At 39.8% G+C, this 17,803-nt stretch overlaps 1 protein-coding gene across 4 annotated transcripts in view; it reads left to right on the top strand.

Annotated features, from left to right (window-relative positions):
* Positions 1-17,803, top strand: part of KDM4B (lysine demethylase 4B) — a 94,957-nt gene that overhangs the window by 42,693 nt on the left and 34,461 nt on the right. For 3 of the 4 annotated variants that reach the window (XM_030032670.1, XM_030032669.1, XM_041127606.1), the window contains 3 exons: positions 2,284-2,421; positions 16,970-17,166; positions 17,657-17,689. In XM_030032670.1, the coding sequence (XP_029888530.1) occupies positions 2,284-2,421; positions 16,970-17,166; positions 17,657-17,689 (368 nt within the window). The remainder of the gene's footprint in view (positions 1-2,283; positions 2,422-16,969; positions 17,167-17,656; positions 17,690-17,803) is intronic. The other variant, XM_030032671.1, reaches the window with a different exon arrangement.

Genomic DNA, 17,803 nt, shown 5'->3' with positions numbered 1-17,803 from the left:
GGGATGGGATACAAAGTGGCTTAAATAAGGGAGTTTCTAATTTATTGCTTGGTAAAAAGTCTTTACCTGCTTAGCTAGGCTTCCCACTATGAGTCTTTTGATTTGTGACGTGAGGGTTTTTTGCAGATTGATGTCTGGTGTTTCCTTCATGCTGAGTATATGTAGAAATCTCAGTGATAAGAATATGATTCTTGTCTCCCTATTTTTTACAAAAAAAAAAAAACCAAAAAAACCCAACACACCAGTGTACACATGGAGGACAATATTAATGCCAAAACCAAACTTTCTTTTTTAAAGCAAGAGGGATTATTTACATGTTACTTAACTATAATTCCTAATCTTGATTTACAGAATGTGAGGGGGAAGTGTTTTTGTTTTTGTTTTTTTTATTAATGATAGCTACTTTCTTCTCTATGGCACTCACTGGAAGGATGTTTTTAAATGTAAAAAAGAGGAGGAGTTCTCTTTAGTCTGAGCAGCCTATATCTGAATACCTCCTGTCCTGAAATAGTAGCTTTTGAAGGAGGATTGCTATTATTCAGAAACAGTGAACATTTGCCATTTTTCTTTAGAAACAGAGATAGGATCCCTTAATCTAAATTCTTGGCAGATTTCAATGAAGTGAATAGGCACGCATTTATAAATCTCTGTAATGGTATTTACTTCTGGAAAAAAGAAACAGATCAATACTAGGGCTTTTTAATAATTAAAAATGTGTATTTCTGTAATCTCCTATTGATTTCTCTATTTATTCCTCAAGAGCTTGCAGAAGTCAGTAAATTTAGGGCTTTCTTCATGAGTGGCAGTTTGTGCTGGCTTTCCTTCAATAGTTATTACTTTTCTGCATGGCCTATCCATCATCTTGAGTGCTTTCTAATTTATTGTAGGGATAATGTTGACAGCAGTGACATGGAGGACATACACTGTGGGCTTGAAATGAAGACACCAGGATGTAGATTTCCTGACAGAAACATAATCTTTCCGTCTTCTGAAGTTAGCAATCTACCACTCTGCTTTGATTTATGAAGGGGGCTGGATGGGAGGATGCTCCGTGAAGCTGGGTACAGACTGGACTTCAGTACCTCTCATCCAGAAATACTGCAGAAGCTTCTTGTATTATCATATCAATTTTTATTCTATTCTTTTTCTTTTTAAATTACTCTGCTAACGTTAATAACATTAGCAAGTTTAGGTGTTAGTCCAGCCAAGTGGGTAAATGTTTTAGCTTCCCTCTTTACATTTTCAATTTGGACCCATCCTTGTGTTTATAAGTGTAAGTTCTTTGAAATGTCTGTAGGCTCTGAACTGCTGTGTTGTGAGTTACTGCTGGTGGGAGGGAATCCAAATGGAGTTGCTTGGCATGTGACTGCTATGAAAGGTCTGTCAGCACTTCTGGGTTGGAAAGACAGGGAAGGTCAAATTTTGCTTCTTTCCTAATCCACAGAAGGGAGGTGCTGTCACATGCTTGCTAAGATAGAGAGCTGGACTGGAAGGATCGCTCCAAGTGCGCTATGTCACTGCCAGTTGCTCTTATGATCTGTGCCATAATCAACATTTAAATTCCTTCCCCCCCCCCCCCCCCCCCCCCCAATGTCTTGTCTGCAGAAGATGTAAGAAGAGGATTTTCTAGAAGCGTCGCAAATTGATTGGCCTCTGATTACAGCTGTAATCTGTAGCGTTTTTAACCCTTGTGTTAGTAATGTCTGTAATGCTTATTGTTTTAATTTTACGTAAGTAGACAAATGGTGGGCTGTAATTTTTTGGATGTTTCACTTTTGGGTGAACAAAAAATGGGAGTAAGACTGATAAATGTGGGTGGGGAAATAAATGACGTGAAAGGTAGTGTGTACTTCAGTAGGACTGAGCAATGTGGAGTGCATGTTAGGACAGAAATCCAGTTTTTCTTGGCTCCACTAGCATGGTGGTGGGAGTGTAAATTTGGACTTAGCATGAGCTGAAGTGGTCACAATCTAAAGATTTATTGATCTTTTGGAATGCTGCAGCCTGAGACCCTTTTTGTAACTGGAGCCTGTGAGTCTAAATAGTTGTGACCCCTTCCATCCATTGTACTGTCTTTTTTCTTGAAAGGAATACTTCAGTATTTCTGCTGTTAACTAGAAATTGTTCTAGGTTTAACCAAAAGTTGGCAGTGACTATTCTGCCTACCCTCCAGTTGAAAGAGAGAGATTTAACCAGTGATTTTTTTTTTAATAGGTCTCTGTTCTCAAGCTGCTATGTTAACTGATCTGTGGGGTATCTCTTTTTTTTTTCTCTCTTTTTCAGATCACCCAAGAAGCTGGAGAGTTTATGATTACATTTCCTTACGGTTACCATGCTGGCTTCAATCATGGCTTCAACTGTGCTGAATCTACCAACTTTGCCACTTTGCGGTGGATTGACTATGGAAAAATGGCAACCCAAGTAGGTGTCTGTTTGGATGAAGGGTTACTTAAAACCACTAGCTTGTGAAATACAAAGGAATGAGAGCGGGAGACTTAACCTCAAGAACAAAATGGAAAGTGCTGTTGTTTTGACGATGTGCTCTTTCATTGTGCCATGTTGCTGTTTTATGCCTGTTGATAATTTATGTCATTGTGAGGGCTTAGTAATGACTTTCTCAAATGCTAGATGTTACGTACGCCTTGTGAAGAGGTTGTTTTGAAACTAGTAAGTTAGGATTAGTTTTCTGATGCATCCAGACTGCATTTCACAGTGAATAAGGTGACTGATAAAACTGAATACAATTCATTAGGTACACACTGAAGGGGAAGGAGTAAGCTGGAAATACTTTTAAGCTTTAATAAGACTATGGTAATAACCATCTGAAAATATCTGAATTTCTCTAATCTATGCACTCAGTTAAGTTTGAAGAGGAGAGTCATGCTGAGATGACTTTGTGTGGCTATTTCTTGTTAGGGCAAGTTTCTTGTATGTTTTGTTACTTTTGACAGTTCTGAAGTCAGTGATGGTTTTCACGACAGCACATGTACAGCATTCTCTTGTTTTTAAGTGTGAAGTGTAGCTGATTCAGTAGGATCTGTGAATTTTTAAATTGGTGATCAATTCCATGCAGTCTTTGAGGAAAGGATAGAAGATTATAGAGAGGGTAGCATTTAAAAATTGCCTCAGATGTCCCTTTCCAGAAAGGTAGACTTAGTTTTCACTCTAGAATAGCATTTATAATATCTCCTTCACTTAATTTTCTTTTATCAACTCAGCTTGGCTCTGTAACTTTTGTAATGCATCCTAATGCTTTCTTCTGGGCAAAACCACTCAGTTCAAAATGGACTGCAAGTACATCTTGGTCTCAATCTGTGGAACAATGTAGTGATGTCCATTTTTCCTTTACAAAGGTTTATGTTCCGAGAGTAGCAAAAGGTAGATGATTACTGAATAGTGTCATTCTCTTCTCAGCTTTGGGATCCTGGGGTCCTTGGCAGCGCCCTTTTTAACCATCCACCTTTTTGCTGTAATGCCTTTGGCTATTTTTGAGCCAAGCTGAAACTTTCTGCACAGAATTATATTTGGTAGTGATCAATGTTGTGTGTTAATCAGCCTGAGTGGCTGCTTTGTGACTAATGTGAGTCACTCTTTTTTGCTTCTGGAGGCTAGTACTGTTTCTGACACTGCAGGCTTCAAGAATTGCAAAAAAACTCCATGCTGTTTCTTCCTATTTTTCCTTTTTAATTAGTGAACATCATTAACCCAACTAGAAAAGAAGTTGGTTGTCACCCCACAGAACCTTTTTTCCTGCTTTTTCCCCTGTTTGGTATTCTATATCCTCCCTCAGCAACTGCAGGCAGGCAGTCTTTGACTATCCAATGGCACAATAATTGATGTCTGAGAAGCTCATCCTGTGGAAAGCAAGCTCAGCCAGCCAGGTTCCCAAAAGGTGAAGTGTCTGTCTTGTTTACTTTTTTCGGTAATATTCAGCTCATGGTTTCAAGGACTCTACTATTAGCCAACAAATTTGGCATTTGAGCTCTCTCCTGTTCTAAAATAAACAGATTTTATTATTTCATTTCTGAAACTACAGTGGTGTTAAAGCATCTTCTGTTAGACACACTGGGGGCTGTGCCATGAAATATAAAAATGAAACATGCCATGAAATATAAAATGCACGAACTCACTGTGCCAGTAGGGTAATACCTCTAAATTGCTAGTAATGGCAACTGAAATGATTCTCACAACAGAAAAATCCTTGTGGTGAAAATTTATGTATTTGTCCTCTCTGTCCCACACTAGTGTTAAAGTAGTGAACCCTACGTTGGTGTTTGTAATCTCTTCATATCCCATCAAGGCTGTAGACCAGACCCTGTGGCAGTAATTGAGGCTCCAGGGCCAGGTGGAGGCTGGAGGCTGGAGTGGGACTCGTACATTTGAATTTTTTCTGGAGTTAAAGGGATGGTAAGAAAAACCTAGAACCGTAAGAGGCCTCAACTCAGCGTTAAGTGTCTTAAACTCAAAAATAGCCAAGCAAACTTGGTTTGAAAATTTTAAAAATCGTGTTTGTCTGCTGTGACCTTGTATACGAGGTTTATCTGTAGCAAATGGTCATGGTATTACACCCCAGAAAATGGGGTTTATCATGGAAATTCTGACAGACCCTTAACTACAGCAGTGCCAGCAGGCACCACTCTAATATTAAAAGCAATTTTGGGTTCAGCCATGTGTTCACAAACAAGTGACATTTGGGAAGTGCAGTTTTAGATTGAGCCTCCATGCTTACATTGTTAAGCAGCGTAGCGTGAAATTACTGAACAAGCAGCATAGAGAGCTCTGAGCAAATCTAGGGAGAGAAAGTTGAAGTGTGGAAGGAGACGCCCAATTTATTTCCATTGCACTCAGTGACACTTGTCTGTTCAGAGATTTCCATTTAATATTGCTTAAACCACACACTGCATACATGTTAATTAACCCTTTGATACCTTACTATCAGGTTCCAGATGAGGTATGAATGCTGTTACACTGTAAGGGCAAAAGGTTTGTTTAAATCTCATTTTAAGTTAAACAGGGACTTAATGAAATATCAGCTGACTGTGTACACTCGAGCTACCTGCACGTTTGTGGAGAGAGAATTTGTGAAGAGGGACATCCTGGAGTGTGTGATTTTTGGTTAACTACTGCAGGTTTACTAAATTTAAAAAATGGCTGTATTGATTTCTGTGCTCTCAGGCACAATTAGATTATCCTTGCCCACATCTGAGGAGGTTTGTTTTTTTCTTGTCATATACTCATTTATAAAGTTCTTGGAAACTCTCAACTGGGCAGCACTCTGCAGGTACATACTCTTACTGCGCTGAAACATTTGGCTGGAAGGTGATTGTTCTCCTTTCCTCAGGTTAGCAATATGGCTATCTTGTCCTACCAGTACTCATGAGATGGGTGACAAGGTAAGGTTCAAAATTAGCCAATTGTTCTCCTGGACATTATCCTGGGGCTGAAATCTGGATTCTGCTCTACTGAGAGCGATATATGTCAATGGTACAGCTTTAGTGAGAGCTCACATAGGAAGGTAATGGCTCACCTCAGAGAAACATAGAGCCGTGCTAATTGCCTGCTAGATGGATGAAATATTGTGGTAACCACAGCAGAACCTGCTCAGGCTGTAAAAAAATACATAATAACCAGACTGAAGTTTAAAGATCAGCTTCGTAGACACTGGTTCTGCTCTAATTGTAGAACGAGCATCAGCATTAGCAAAAAAAAAAACCCAATGGCTGCAGAGTTGTGTAGGAAACTAATAGTGGGTAAATATGCTTGTTTCTGTGTAAGCTTGTAACCAAGATGAACAGATGCTTAAAAATTCAAGTGGAAACTGGTTTGGTGAATACCCAAGTGAATAAACTAGCTGTCCTGTTTGGCTCAAAGCTTTTTGAGAACCTAGGGAGAGGTTTTGGCGTCTCTTTCAGAACTGCTTAGGAGAAGTTGATGTGCAGAAGTGGAAGGGTATATGTATAATGGTAACTAGGGTGTGATGCTGGGTTTCATGTCTTTAGATGGAAGTTGTAACCATTGCTGACAAGTAGCCTCTTACCATAAGAACGTATTGACCAAAACGTCTTTATTAACTAAACATAGGACCGATACAGAGAGATAAATTTGCATCTTCGTCTGTATCAGATGTCTCCGGTATCTGTTTAGCATGTCCCAGGCTCAGGTGGGCAATTTGGGAGCTGGTGGCTTTTGGCACATGGGTTACCACAAATGTTCAGCAGAATTCTCTACTTTCTCTCTTTAGTTTTTCCCTGGTCTTGTTTCAGCTTTTCAGTTATAGCCAGTGCTTGCCTCTTAAGTCCGATTTGCTGATCCTTCTAATAATTGCTTCTCTAGCCTCAATGCAGAGTGCTGGTATGTGACAGACAAAATTCATGTCATCTCTCATGATGTGTCTAAATCCTCAGGACTGATTGCTCTCTGTTCTTAGCAAATGCCAATCTCCTTAGATTCAGAGGAAGGGTATAACATTGTCCTTTACTTCATGTCTTTAATTATATGGTGGTGTACCACTGGGAAATAGATGTCTTGCCTACAGCTGGACATTGTGCCCAGAAGTGTAAGAATTAACAGCTCTTTAAGTGTTATCCCATTTATTGTCAATGTAAATGTCTCCATCTGTCCTCAAGGAACCTTGTGTTGCAGCTGACTTCTTTCCAGTCAAGGTGACTTTGAGGCCAACCACAGCTTGCCTATTCCACCTAATCTGTCTGAAAAGCTGTGGTTGAACAGCACATCTGTCAGTTACTTGTCTAGGGGTGGGAGAGAAACCTTCAGTTAATCTTGGGGCTCCCATAGATAATCCTGGTGTGCTGTCACTAGGTCTTTCCAAATACGTGATGAGAATTCATTTCAGCATTCTTTGCAGATCAAGCTCTGGCAGGGAATGCTCTTTTTAAGATACAGTCCTATTTGACTAACATGAGTATCAGTCTGTCACAGTGTGCAAAGTAAAAAGAGATCCAGGAGAAATGAGTCAAAAGGGTTTTTGGTAGTGTTGGAGATACTGGCACAATATTTCAGGAGTCAGCTGAAATCTGAATACTCTGCTTTAGACCTTAACATTACTGATCAAATACTACAGTTGAGTAGGCATGGTTTTATTTGTATATGCTATAGTTAACATTTACCTGCATAGGCAGAGCCTAGAAAATTAGGGTGAAATATTTTCCTTTGTACTCTGTAGTTGGAGTTTTTTGGTCATTTGTCTTCCATTAACTCTTTTGTCATGTTTGTTTTTTATTTTATTTTTTTTTTTCTTTCTGTTTGGTTGTTGAAGAAGGCCTGGTGAATGAAAGGCAGTGAATGATAATTTTCATTCCTTACAGTCTGGAGGGGTTTTTTGTTTGCTTGTTTTGCTGCATGAGCCTGAAGTTCCTTTCCGCATTACTGTTCTGGTTCACTTTGTTTCTGAAAACTCTTGGATGCAACCATTGAAAGACAGAGGGTCTTAATAGCTGTGTATTTGACTAAACCACCCTTTTAAACCCAAGTGTTTTAGTAAAGTGTCCTTCCTGAAGTCAAGGTGCCCTGTAAGTCTCCTGGTGTCCTGGTTTCAGCTAGGATAGAGTTAATTTTCTTTCTGGTAGCTGGTATAGTGTTATGTCTTGGGTTCAGTATGAGAAGAATGTTGATAACACGCTGATGTTTTCAGTTGTTGCTAAGTAGGGTTTATACCAAGTCAAGGATTTTTCAGCTTCTCATGCCCAGCCAGCAAGAGAAGGCTGGAGGGGCACAAGAAGTTGGGAGGGGACACAGCCAGGACAGCTGACCCAAACTGGCCAACGGGGTATTCCATACCATGCGATGTCATGCCCAGTATATAAACTGGGGGGAGTTGGCCTGGGAGGGATCGCTGCTCGGGAACTAACTGGGTATCCGTCGGCGAGTGGTAAGCAATGGCATTGTGCATCACTTGTTTTGTATATTCCAATCCTTTTATTATTATTATTGTCATTTTATTATTGTTATTATAATCATTATTAGTTTCTTCCTTTCTGTTCTACTAAACTGTTCTTATCTGAACCCACAAGTTTTACTTTTTTTCTGATTCTCTCCCCCATCCCACTGGGAGGGGGTGGGGAGTGAGTGAGCAGCTGTGGTTAAACCATGACACCTGATATTCAAAAAGACACTTTCAGAGTGTACAATTTTATAAGAAATTCAAGTGTACTTCACAGGTTGGCTTTTCTGTTTCTTCTGCAAACTGGACTGGAAATAAGTGGATGGGAGGGGAACAATTTCTTGCACTTTCCTTTATATTAATCGCAGGCACTCCTGGATGATAATGTCTGTGTTACTATCAGTTGACATTTTCATACCTTCATTTTATCTCTTGTTTACTCCAGAGATAGTGCTGGAATTATCTATCTCAATATAAAATGGGGTCAAGTTGCCCCTCCTTCCCAAATCCTACATTTTACATTCTGAAATAAGTAGCCTTCATCTCTTCCTATGCAGTATTCCCATACAGAGCTCTGCTCCAGTACAGTTCAGTCCTGCTCTGCTGCTTAGTCATTTCCCTGGGGAGAAGGGGAAGACATGTAAGACTCTTCTGTTTGGATTTTACTGATACATAAAGGCATCTTTGAGAGGTGCCTTTTACATAGCTTACTGCTTCTGAACCCTCTCCTCATGTGTGTGGGTTTTTTTTTTTTTTTTATACTATTGGAATAACAGTTCTCAACTTTACATTTGGAGCATTTGTGTTTTAAAGTTGTCTAGCATATAATTTTCCTTGTAAAATTGAAGCTTACTTCTTACCATTCGGATGTTAGTAGGTTTTCTCTTTCTCTTAAAAGATGTCCTTATTTTCCAAGAAAATAAAATTCATGAGGTTTTTGCAGAAACTGTTTGGTAATATTGCAAAACTTGTCTCCGAAATAAGAGAAATCAGAATTGTATTTTTGCATTACTTTGTATGTCTGTCTTAACTGACTCTAATTAGACCTTTTAAGCTTAGAATACATTAAAAAGCCCACTGTTATGGAATAGCATTTCCATAGTTTTTCTCAGACAGATTCAAAATTGCTCTTGTACAAAATCTTCCACCTTTTTTTTTGTACTTATTTTCTTTTAGTTTTTTTAAACATCCCTAATACCTTACTCTCGACAAAGCACTGATTCTGTGCAATAAAGAGGAATTTTTACAGTGTTTTTCATGCTAAGGTGGAAAGGAGACAGTTATTTTTCTGAAACTGTCTTGGAGCTTCATTTTGTCAGCTCTCTTCCGAGATCCTCTTCTGAAGTACTGACTGGGAGGTTGCCTGTCATCATTTTTGTTAATGAAGGAAGAACACTTACACTTCTATCAGCAGAAAAAATACACCCTGGAGGTTTCCAGGATTTCAGTCCTTGGGATGCCTGGCTGCCACTGGACCCAATGACTGATGTCTGTGTGGATGGATGGGTGCTAAGCTGGTATCTGGCCTGTCCCTTCTGGATGCCCTGCCCTTGAGAAGGGGCATCTGAGAGACTAATTTTACATCCAGAATGTAATTATAAACTGCTCAGGACTTGATTCATAGCAAATGGGACATTTCTGCCTCAGGGCAGGCAACTGGGGGCAGCGATGACTTCAGGCAGCTTGCCTCCCTCTCAGCTCAGTGTTTGGTGTAACCCTTAGAGCACTGAACTGGGAAGGAGCTGGGTTTTTTAAAGAGATTTTTTTTTTTTTTTTTTTAAACAGAGTAGGCCTATTTATGCTACTTAGCCTAACTTACTTGAGCTTAATTAGTGCAAGGTGTAAAGCATGCTGTTCTTGACTTTTTGAATGCTGCTTAGTAATGACTTTGCCAGCTCAGGGTGACTCTCCAAGAGCCTGCGATGGAAACTGCTGGATCTCTAGAATGGAAAACTGCCCTGAACCTGTGGAGTCCTGATGTTGCTGGGTTGACATAGTCTCCCATTCTCTCTCTGCCTTGCTAACGCTGTGATTTATAGTGTGGAGGTTGTGGTGTGCTTTGTGGCCGCAGTAAATAGTGATGTGAAGAATGTGCTCCCTGCAGAGCACATTCATTCAGCTTCTCTGTCGCACAGGAGTCTCTGATAAAGTGTACCAGCCCCAATCATTCATGTGTCAGAGCGGAGGCTTAAGGGTCATCTTGCTTTGGGGATGCTAGTATGGCAAGGCCATCAAAAATACTTTTTGAAAGCTGCCGTAGCATTGTGCTTTCTTGTGCAGCTGGTTTTGCTCCATCGGAATTACTTCAGGGGTGACGCATGGGGGCATAGATAGGAAGAAGGAAGAGTGGTGTTAACTTTCCACCTAAGAATAAATAACTAAATAGTGTATTCTGTTCAAGAACTGCAGAAATGGTGATGTTAGAATTCTGAAAGGCAGTGTAAAAGTGTAAAGTAGCTGTGAATTGACATCACACTTTCTCATCAGGTACCTTCCCTTTTTGATGTTGTCCACAGAAATTCCTTCAGTGTAGGCAACAGTTTTTACTCTTATGCCTCTTCACTTTGCGCATGAAGAACACTTTAAAAACAAAGCCCACTTTCTATTATAGTGGAGTAAGAGTAGATTGCTTATGAACAGTCTCTTTCAATTTTTAACTCCATTTTGCTTTATTATTTGTTTTTTCTGATAACTGTGCTTCTGATTTTCTTCCAGCTTGGTTTGCTAGTGGCAGGCAGCAGTTTCAGGGGTTTTGTGGGGTGGCTCATAGCTGGGCGCTTCCTAATCTCGGGCATCAGGATTCAGATCTTGCTTCTGCTCTGTACTCACCTGACTCTTAACTGCTTTGAAAATATGTGCAGGTGTGTCTAGATTATTATAGGAAAGACAAACATTTCGTTTGGTGTGCGGTTTTCAGAGGGGTCTTGATTGCTGTTTCCTTTAGGATTGATATACAATGTCTTGTCTCCTTTATTTATATATCAACCCTCCCTTGATTCTAAGTTGTAGCATTTGGAGTTGCAAAAAATATAGTTTCAGCTTCATATCTTTTTGAAAAATGTTACTAAAGAACACTCGTTATTACCAGGGGAAAGAATTTCATAGTGTGCTAGAAGCAAATCTTGGGTTGTCACTTTAGATACCGACACTTCATATTCCACCAAACATAATTATTCATGTTTCTACAAAGTGCCTATAGATCTTGGTTGTTGTACATGGGGTACAAAATGGTGGATTTTCCTACTTCATCTGTTGGTTTACAGGTGTGTAATACAGCACAGCGTTCGGCTTTCTTTTTAAAAGAAATGACTAAAAAGCAGATGATCAAACAGGAGGATAAAAGGATAACTTTAGTGACTTAGCAAGAATTCTCTAGCATGTCTGTCACTTCAGAGCTGTAGATCTTCACCAAGCCATGTCAGTTCATGCTCGCTGCTTGCTTAATGCATAGAACACAGGGTGCTGACCTGCTGAAATGACACGCTTTCTCCAAACCAAAGTGGTCAGTGGTAGACTACTTTCACCAACTGCAAGTCTTATGATGCGGAAGAAATAATACCTTGAGATAACCTCAGAATGATGTTCACTATAGACTACATCATAACCACTGGATAAAAGTCTCATTTTGTTTATAGCTTGTTCTAGAATGAGTCTGTCAGAACAGAAAGGAACTGGTACTTCATTGAATCCCCCCCTTGTAGTGCTGCTGAGAGCATTGAATTTCCTTCTGTGTTCTTTCAGCCTTATCTGAGACATAGAACTCGGGACCCCGCTGAGGTGATCCTCCCCCCTGCCCCTGCACTGTGGTTGTGTTTGTCTTGCAGGAAAGAGGATTGCGTATATTTGAGAGAGATTCAGAAGTAGTTGGCATCCTTACAGGTATACAGAGTAGAAAAAGACAAAAAAGAATCCTGGCAGAGGTTGCAAAATAGCTTTGTGCGTGCCACCACTCCTCCCCGCGCCCCCCCGCCCCCCCCCCCCCCCCAAAAAAAAAAAAGGAATCTTCATGTAACACATCAGCAGAAGCCTGATGCCAGTTGGGATGGGTTAATATTTGCCTAAAATGAAGCATGTCACATAGCGTTTTATATTATATCTTAAACCAGAAAGAATCCTCTTATTACGAATGGACTGGAGCAGGGTAAATCTGACTCTCCAGCTAACTTGCCACTTACCGAACTCTTCTACCCACAAAAATCTGCATGGAACATTTAAGGAAGCAAGTTAAGGAAGCACGCAAGGAGAAAGCGTGCCCTGCAGCCAGGGACCAGGGGGAGTCCTTGGAAATCTTTGCCTAATTGTTTTGTTTATGAAACTCTGTAGAGGGTTTCCAGTGGGTTTCCTAATGAACTGGTTTGTTGTTGAGACTTACGGCAATGCTGGTAATTACACTAGAAACAGGGGGTCAAGACTCATCTTCTTTCCCACAAGCTTTCAACTACCAACCATTAAACACACAAACTATGCATTTTAGGTTTTTTTCCTTCTTCTCAAAGTTTAACTCCTCATTTACTTGCAGAGTACCTGCCACTCATCTTTCAGGCATGTACTTGCAATTTGTGTGCCTTTGTGCCTTATGAAACCTTAGCTATCTGAGAGCATTGCTGTAGAAAGTCTGAGTGGAAATGTAGCTTTGGGCTGAGTGGAACGAAAATTAAACTGGAGCCCAAACTAGTTTATTCTGTCATATTGAATGAGTATTAACTAGATCCCAAGTAACATGTCTGTAATATGATAACAAATTGGATAGCTGTTTAAGAGTATTATACTGGGAGGACTTTGTGTTTCTCCCAAAAGCTGAAACTGTACTTTGTCCTGGAAATTTATGGAGAGAAGCTTAGGAGTGTTGTCTGCATTAGCAATATGTGTTGCTGTAATACACAGCAAGAATTTCTTAGCTGCCTTTTGAAAGTAACCATCTTTCTTTCCCAGTAACTTGCTTGTAGGCTTCACTGTTATGAAAAAGCAGATACAAAAACTTTAAGCAAAGATTTTGGTCTGGCATTTAATCATTTAATGGTGGTACAATAGCTGAAAGAACTTCCAACTTCGAGTATTGGGTTTTCTTGTACTTCAAATTTCCATTAAGGCAAAGTGGGAGGCTTGCTGAGTCTTAAATAACTGTGCAGTGGGCCCTGATTTCATGTAAGTGTGAGGGGGTTTTCCATAAGAACCAGAGGTGCCAATTTAAATATATAATTTTGGTGACTTATTTCTACATAAGGAGAAGGGTTATTTTACTTTAACTTTGTACGCTATGGAACAGATGGGGTTCAGTTTAGTGTTAATAGCTGGGAAGTGAGGGAAATATCCTTACAAAAATGACGCTGAAGGTTGAGGTTGAATGAGGCTGCATTTTTCCATGTATCATTTGATTTTATTGCTTCAAGGAGACAGTCTCTTTATTTGACTGTTATTTTATATAGACTTCTTAGTGTTTTTATTTTAAAAAGATATTGCAAATAAGATAACGGTTACACATTCAGTAGCCACAAATTTCCCACTATCAGTCTTTGAGTTATAATTGATGAGACAGGGTTCCTGGTGTGGTCAGATATTTTACCACAGTCTCCAAATTCGAGTAGCAGATAATAAAGTAGTAAGTAGGGGAAGAATGTTGGTTTTCTGTGTTTGAAAAGTGCTTCACTATGCATTTCCTTATAGTATTTTTGCATGTGCTTAGATTGTAAGTTGCCTTTGCATGTTCTTACCCTGTGTGGCTAAAAAAGTTATTAGCTTATGAAGAAGGAGAGATGAGGCTAGGAAAATCCATCAGAAGGTGGAACAAATTAAGTTCCTGCAGATTTGGTGAATATGGAAGCTCCTCTTGTCTTGTTGCTGTTTTGGCTCTTGGATCCCCTGTAACTGAAGGCAAAGAGCTAACCCTAAAACTGTTTTAATTTTTGTTTTGGTTTTTTTTTTCCACCCGCATTTTCAGGACTTGCAGTCGGTCCTTGGAGATCCCAGTTATGAATATTCTGTTGTTTGTTCTGTTGTTTGATCTGTTGCTCTGACTGCCTTGCTGTTCCCAAGCAGTTTGGTGTGGTGGTCTGGCTACCAAATGGGGAATGACAGAGGAGAGACGGGAAGATATTTGATTAGATCTCAGGGTTCCTTAAATTTTTCTCCTGTCATTTTGATGTGACAGGCATATCCTTCATGTTGCCATTTAGTCATGGTCTGTGCTTTGCATGACCATATCGATCTTAAATCTTTCGCAGGTCTACTGGTATGTAGGAGTTCTGTGAATATCTGAATCGGAGCTTTGTGGTTCAGTTTTGACTCACATAAAGGAAACGAGGTTTTATATCTCTCCTTAGTGGTGGTGTTTAAGTGTAGATGTGTTCTTTTTTTTTGTTGTTGTTTTGTTTTGTTTCTATAAAGTTTAATCATAAAGGAATATGAAAGTGTTATAATTTTGGGGGGGGAAATGGAATATGGAAGGATATGTTCTGCAGAGATTGGGATAGGGAGAGACAGAGGTGGGGGGGTGTAGGCATAGTATCTCTTAGGAAATACATGTGTTTATGACCACAATTAAATACTTTGAAAGAAATATAACTCTGTGTATATGGAAGGGGATGCAGTACATGGAAAGGGTTATCATTGACAGGGAAACACAAGCTTGCTATTTTTGTCCTGCTCTAATGGAATAAAGCAGGTAATTAATTGCAAAGAAAATTTCTTGTCCTTCTCTACCCACAGTTTCCTCCTCTAATCTCCCCTGTTCTCCTCCCTCTCCCACTCCTTACATGCACATGCACATTCTCTTTTGCAGTTGTGTTGGAAGCATGTGCTGTATTAAGCAGGATGTCGCTGCTGGGTCTGAGGAAAGGGTATGGAAAAATACCCTGGCCATTATGGGAATGTGAATGTGGCACAACTGCAGCAGCTGAGGAAATATAGCTGTATGGTCCGGAAGAAGCCACAAAGGAAACAGGCTTTGTAAATTATTCATGCTTGCTAGTGTGAAAGCAATAAAATTAAATTAAAATTGAAATATAAACATACATCATGTTAGATTTGTGTAAAGAAAGGAACTTGGCTACTGCAGGGTTCTGGTGTTGCGGTACACTGGAGATTGCAGCCCACAGTGTCATTTATCTGAATAGCAGTCTGAATAGCATCCAGATAGCTCAGTATGTGGTTTCTCAATAATCTGTGTATACTTTACATTTTTGTGAGACTCTTAAGCTGGCGGTGGTTGGAGACCATACTGGAGACCTTTAGACCTGTCTGACTTGGGAATTGCTCTGCTTGATTTGAAGGAATTGACATATGTGTGCTGCAGCACGTTGGTTCCAGGTTAGGATCAGAAAATGGACTGTTCCCCTTTTAAGCTATTTTTCATACTTTGTAAAGGTAGAGGAGGTCAATCTCCATAGCTCATTGATGATGTGTGCTGTGGGGTGCTCTTCTGTATTCTTCTTTGTAGCAGTGCACAGGTGCTTTTAAAATTTCTTCAGGAAAAGTGATTGAAAATCTGCTCAATAGAAATCCCTTAAGCCAGTATTGATGGAGGTGCCGGTGAGAAGCTTCTGCCTGGCCAGGAATTTGAAGCATGGGTACCATCTGTGTTCCTGCCGTTCTTTGGCCAAATTGCATTTCCAGCCTTTCTGTCCCTCACTATTTTTCATTAAATGAATTGAGTTTTCCTGAAAGTACCTGTCCATAAATACTCCTTCCCACTCAGCACACTCAGGTTATTACTGCTTTCCCAGTCAGAGCAGCAGAAGGTAGCCAGCGGTCTTTGTAGAAAGAAAAACAGGAGTTGGGAGGGAGGTGAGATAGCCGAGAACTGTACAGAAAAATTCTCTTCTCTCAGTGGCTTCTTAACTATGGCCATAAATCTTTTAATAATGGTAGTGAAAAATGAAAGAAGAAAGGGGAGAAGCAAGTTTAATTTAATGCATTTCTGTTAAGAGAAAGGATAGAACAGTTTTGCAAAGGTGTGGAGGAAGGGTGAAAAACAAGTCCTGCAAAGTGGCTATAATTACCTCATCCTCAACTTGGAAAGCAATTCAGTGCAAGTGCATACCAAGCAAAGCTTTGCATCTTGGAGCAGAATTAAAAGGGGGCTCAACTTTTCACACACAACAGCAAAGCTGTAGTTGCAGCCCCCATGAGGCAAGCGGGTATTGCTGTGTTGCTGTGTCCTTTTCAATGCAGTACCTTCTCTTGAGTAAAAAGTTTATAAAGACGAGGTGCTCATTCTGTTTGGTATCTGTGTCCTGGGTGAGAATCCCCTTGCTAGACTTGGTCTGTTAATTCTGTGTTTCATCAGAGCAAACAGATATCCAAGTAAATAACACCTGTAAGTAGTCTTTGTGTAGGCTCATACAATGGCAAGGGTGTAATTCCAGAGGTTAGAATGAGCGTATGCTAGTTGAAATTAATAATGCACGTTTTCTTTGACTTCAGCATATGTGGTTTAGATGCAGAATGTAGTTATTGTTGTAACCTTTTTTTATTTCTCTACAGTCTTGTGAAGGATTTATGTGCAACATCATGATGTATAATTATGAAGTTTAACTGCCTTGTTCACTAGTTTAGTCTTTTGTTCCTTTAAGGCTTTCTTCAGTTATGAAGTGATATTAATAATCTCTTTTCAGCCTGAGAAACTCCGCAAGAGGCTGGCTAATGGAAGGAACGTAGGTTTGAGATCAGGCTCAGACCTCGACTACATCGGCCAAAGTTATTGCTGTCTAATGACTGTAACACAGTAGATGAGTAGTATACTGGGTATCAGTCACCAGAAAGTTTTAGCTTGGTTGGTGGGTTTAAAGGGAGCAGAAGATTCTTGGGAACAGAGTCTTCAACTAGCCTCAGAGAGTGTGGCAGCTTGTGCTGTCTCTGATTTTGCTAAGGGCAGGTAGAGTCAATGCTTTCCATTAAGCTAAAATACCCATGTATATGCTAATGCGATTCCTAGCATTGACCCAGCATAGGCCTTACAGACAAAACAGGTAGAGTGTTAGTTTGTCGCTGGAGAAAGGCAAACTCAGATGATGAGAAAAGAAAGCGTTCCTCTGATCTGACATGGTGTTGGTGTCTGGATATCTCTTGCAGTGTACTTGCCGCAAAGACATGGTGAAGATTTCCATGGATGTCTTTGTGAGGGTTCTGCAACCAGAACGTTACGATTTATGGAAACAAGGAAAAGACATTGCTGTCCTGGACCATATGAAACCCACAGCTCTGACTAGCCCGGAACTAGATGCCTGGAACGAGACTAAAGCAGAGTTGAAGGCTAAATTGCTTCGCAGGTAAAGAGAAAAAAAACAAACAAAAAAAAAAAACCAAGAGAAAAAAGTTGTGTCTGAGCACTGTGTTTTGATTTTAATTACTAAGATTTTAAATGCTATAATTCTTAGTTGGGGATAGTTCAAACTTTTTTTTTTTTTTAAAATTCCTCTTGTAATTTTTCTTGGGTAATGTGTTCCCTCATTGTTCTGTTTCCTTTAAATGTTGTAGAAGCACATGTTTTCTGAAACTAGGACGCTGTGTGCCCCCTCACATCTCATCTCTTATTCTGGAAGACAAAAAATCTATAGTAAACATTTATAGCTTCACTTATCAGAAAGCAGGAGGAAAAAAAACCCCATCAATTGCAAAAAGGATTTTATGCATGCCTTTCTGTGCTTCCTTTGATCTCTGTATTAATTTTCTACAAGTTTGTGGGTTTTGTGTGTTACAGCATGCTTGAATTGAAAATTTGGCATGCTAACCTTTTACTGTTGGAATCTTGCTTTATAGGATAGGAGATGAGGAAGAGGACAACAAACACCGGTATGTGACTTCCCTCATCAACTTAAATGACTTCATTCTTTTTCCTGTCAAGCTTCTTAAAATAGTAACTCTGAAAGTGTTTTCCTTTTTCAGTTAGTTTTTTCATGTCTGCTT

The sequence above is a fragment of the Aquila chrysaetos genome, chromosome 12, assembly GCF_900496995.4.
Source record: "Aquila chrysaetos chrysaetos chromosome 12, bAquChr1.4, whole genome shotgun sequence".
Classification (NCBI taxonomy): Eukaryota; Metazoa; Chordata; class Aves; order Accipitriformes; family Accipitridae; genus Aquila; species Aquila chrysaetos.
Note: the sequence above shows the minus strand (reverse complement) of the source record. Positions and strands in the feature narration are given on the sequence as shown.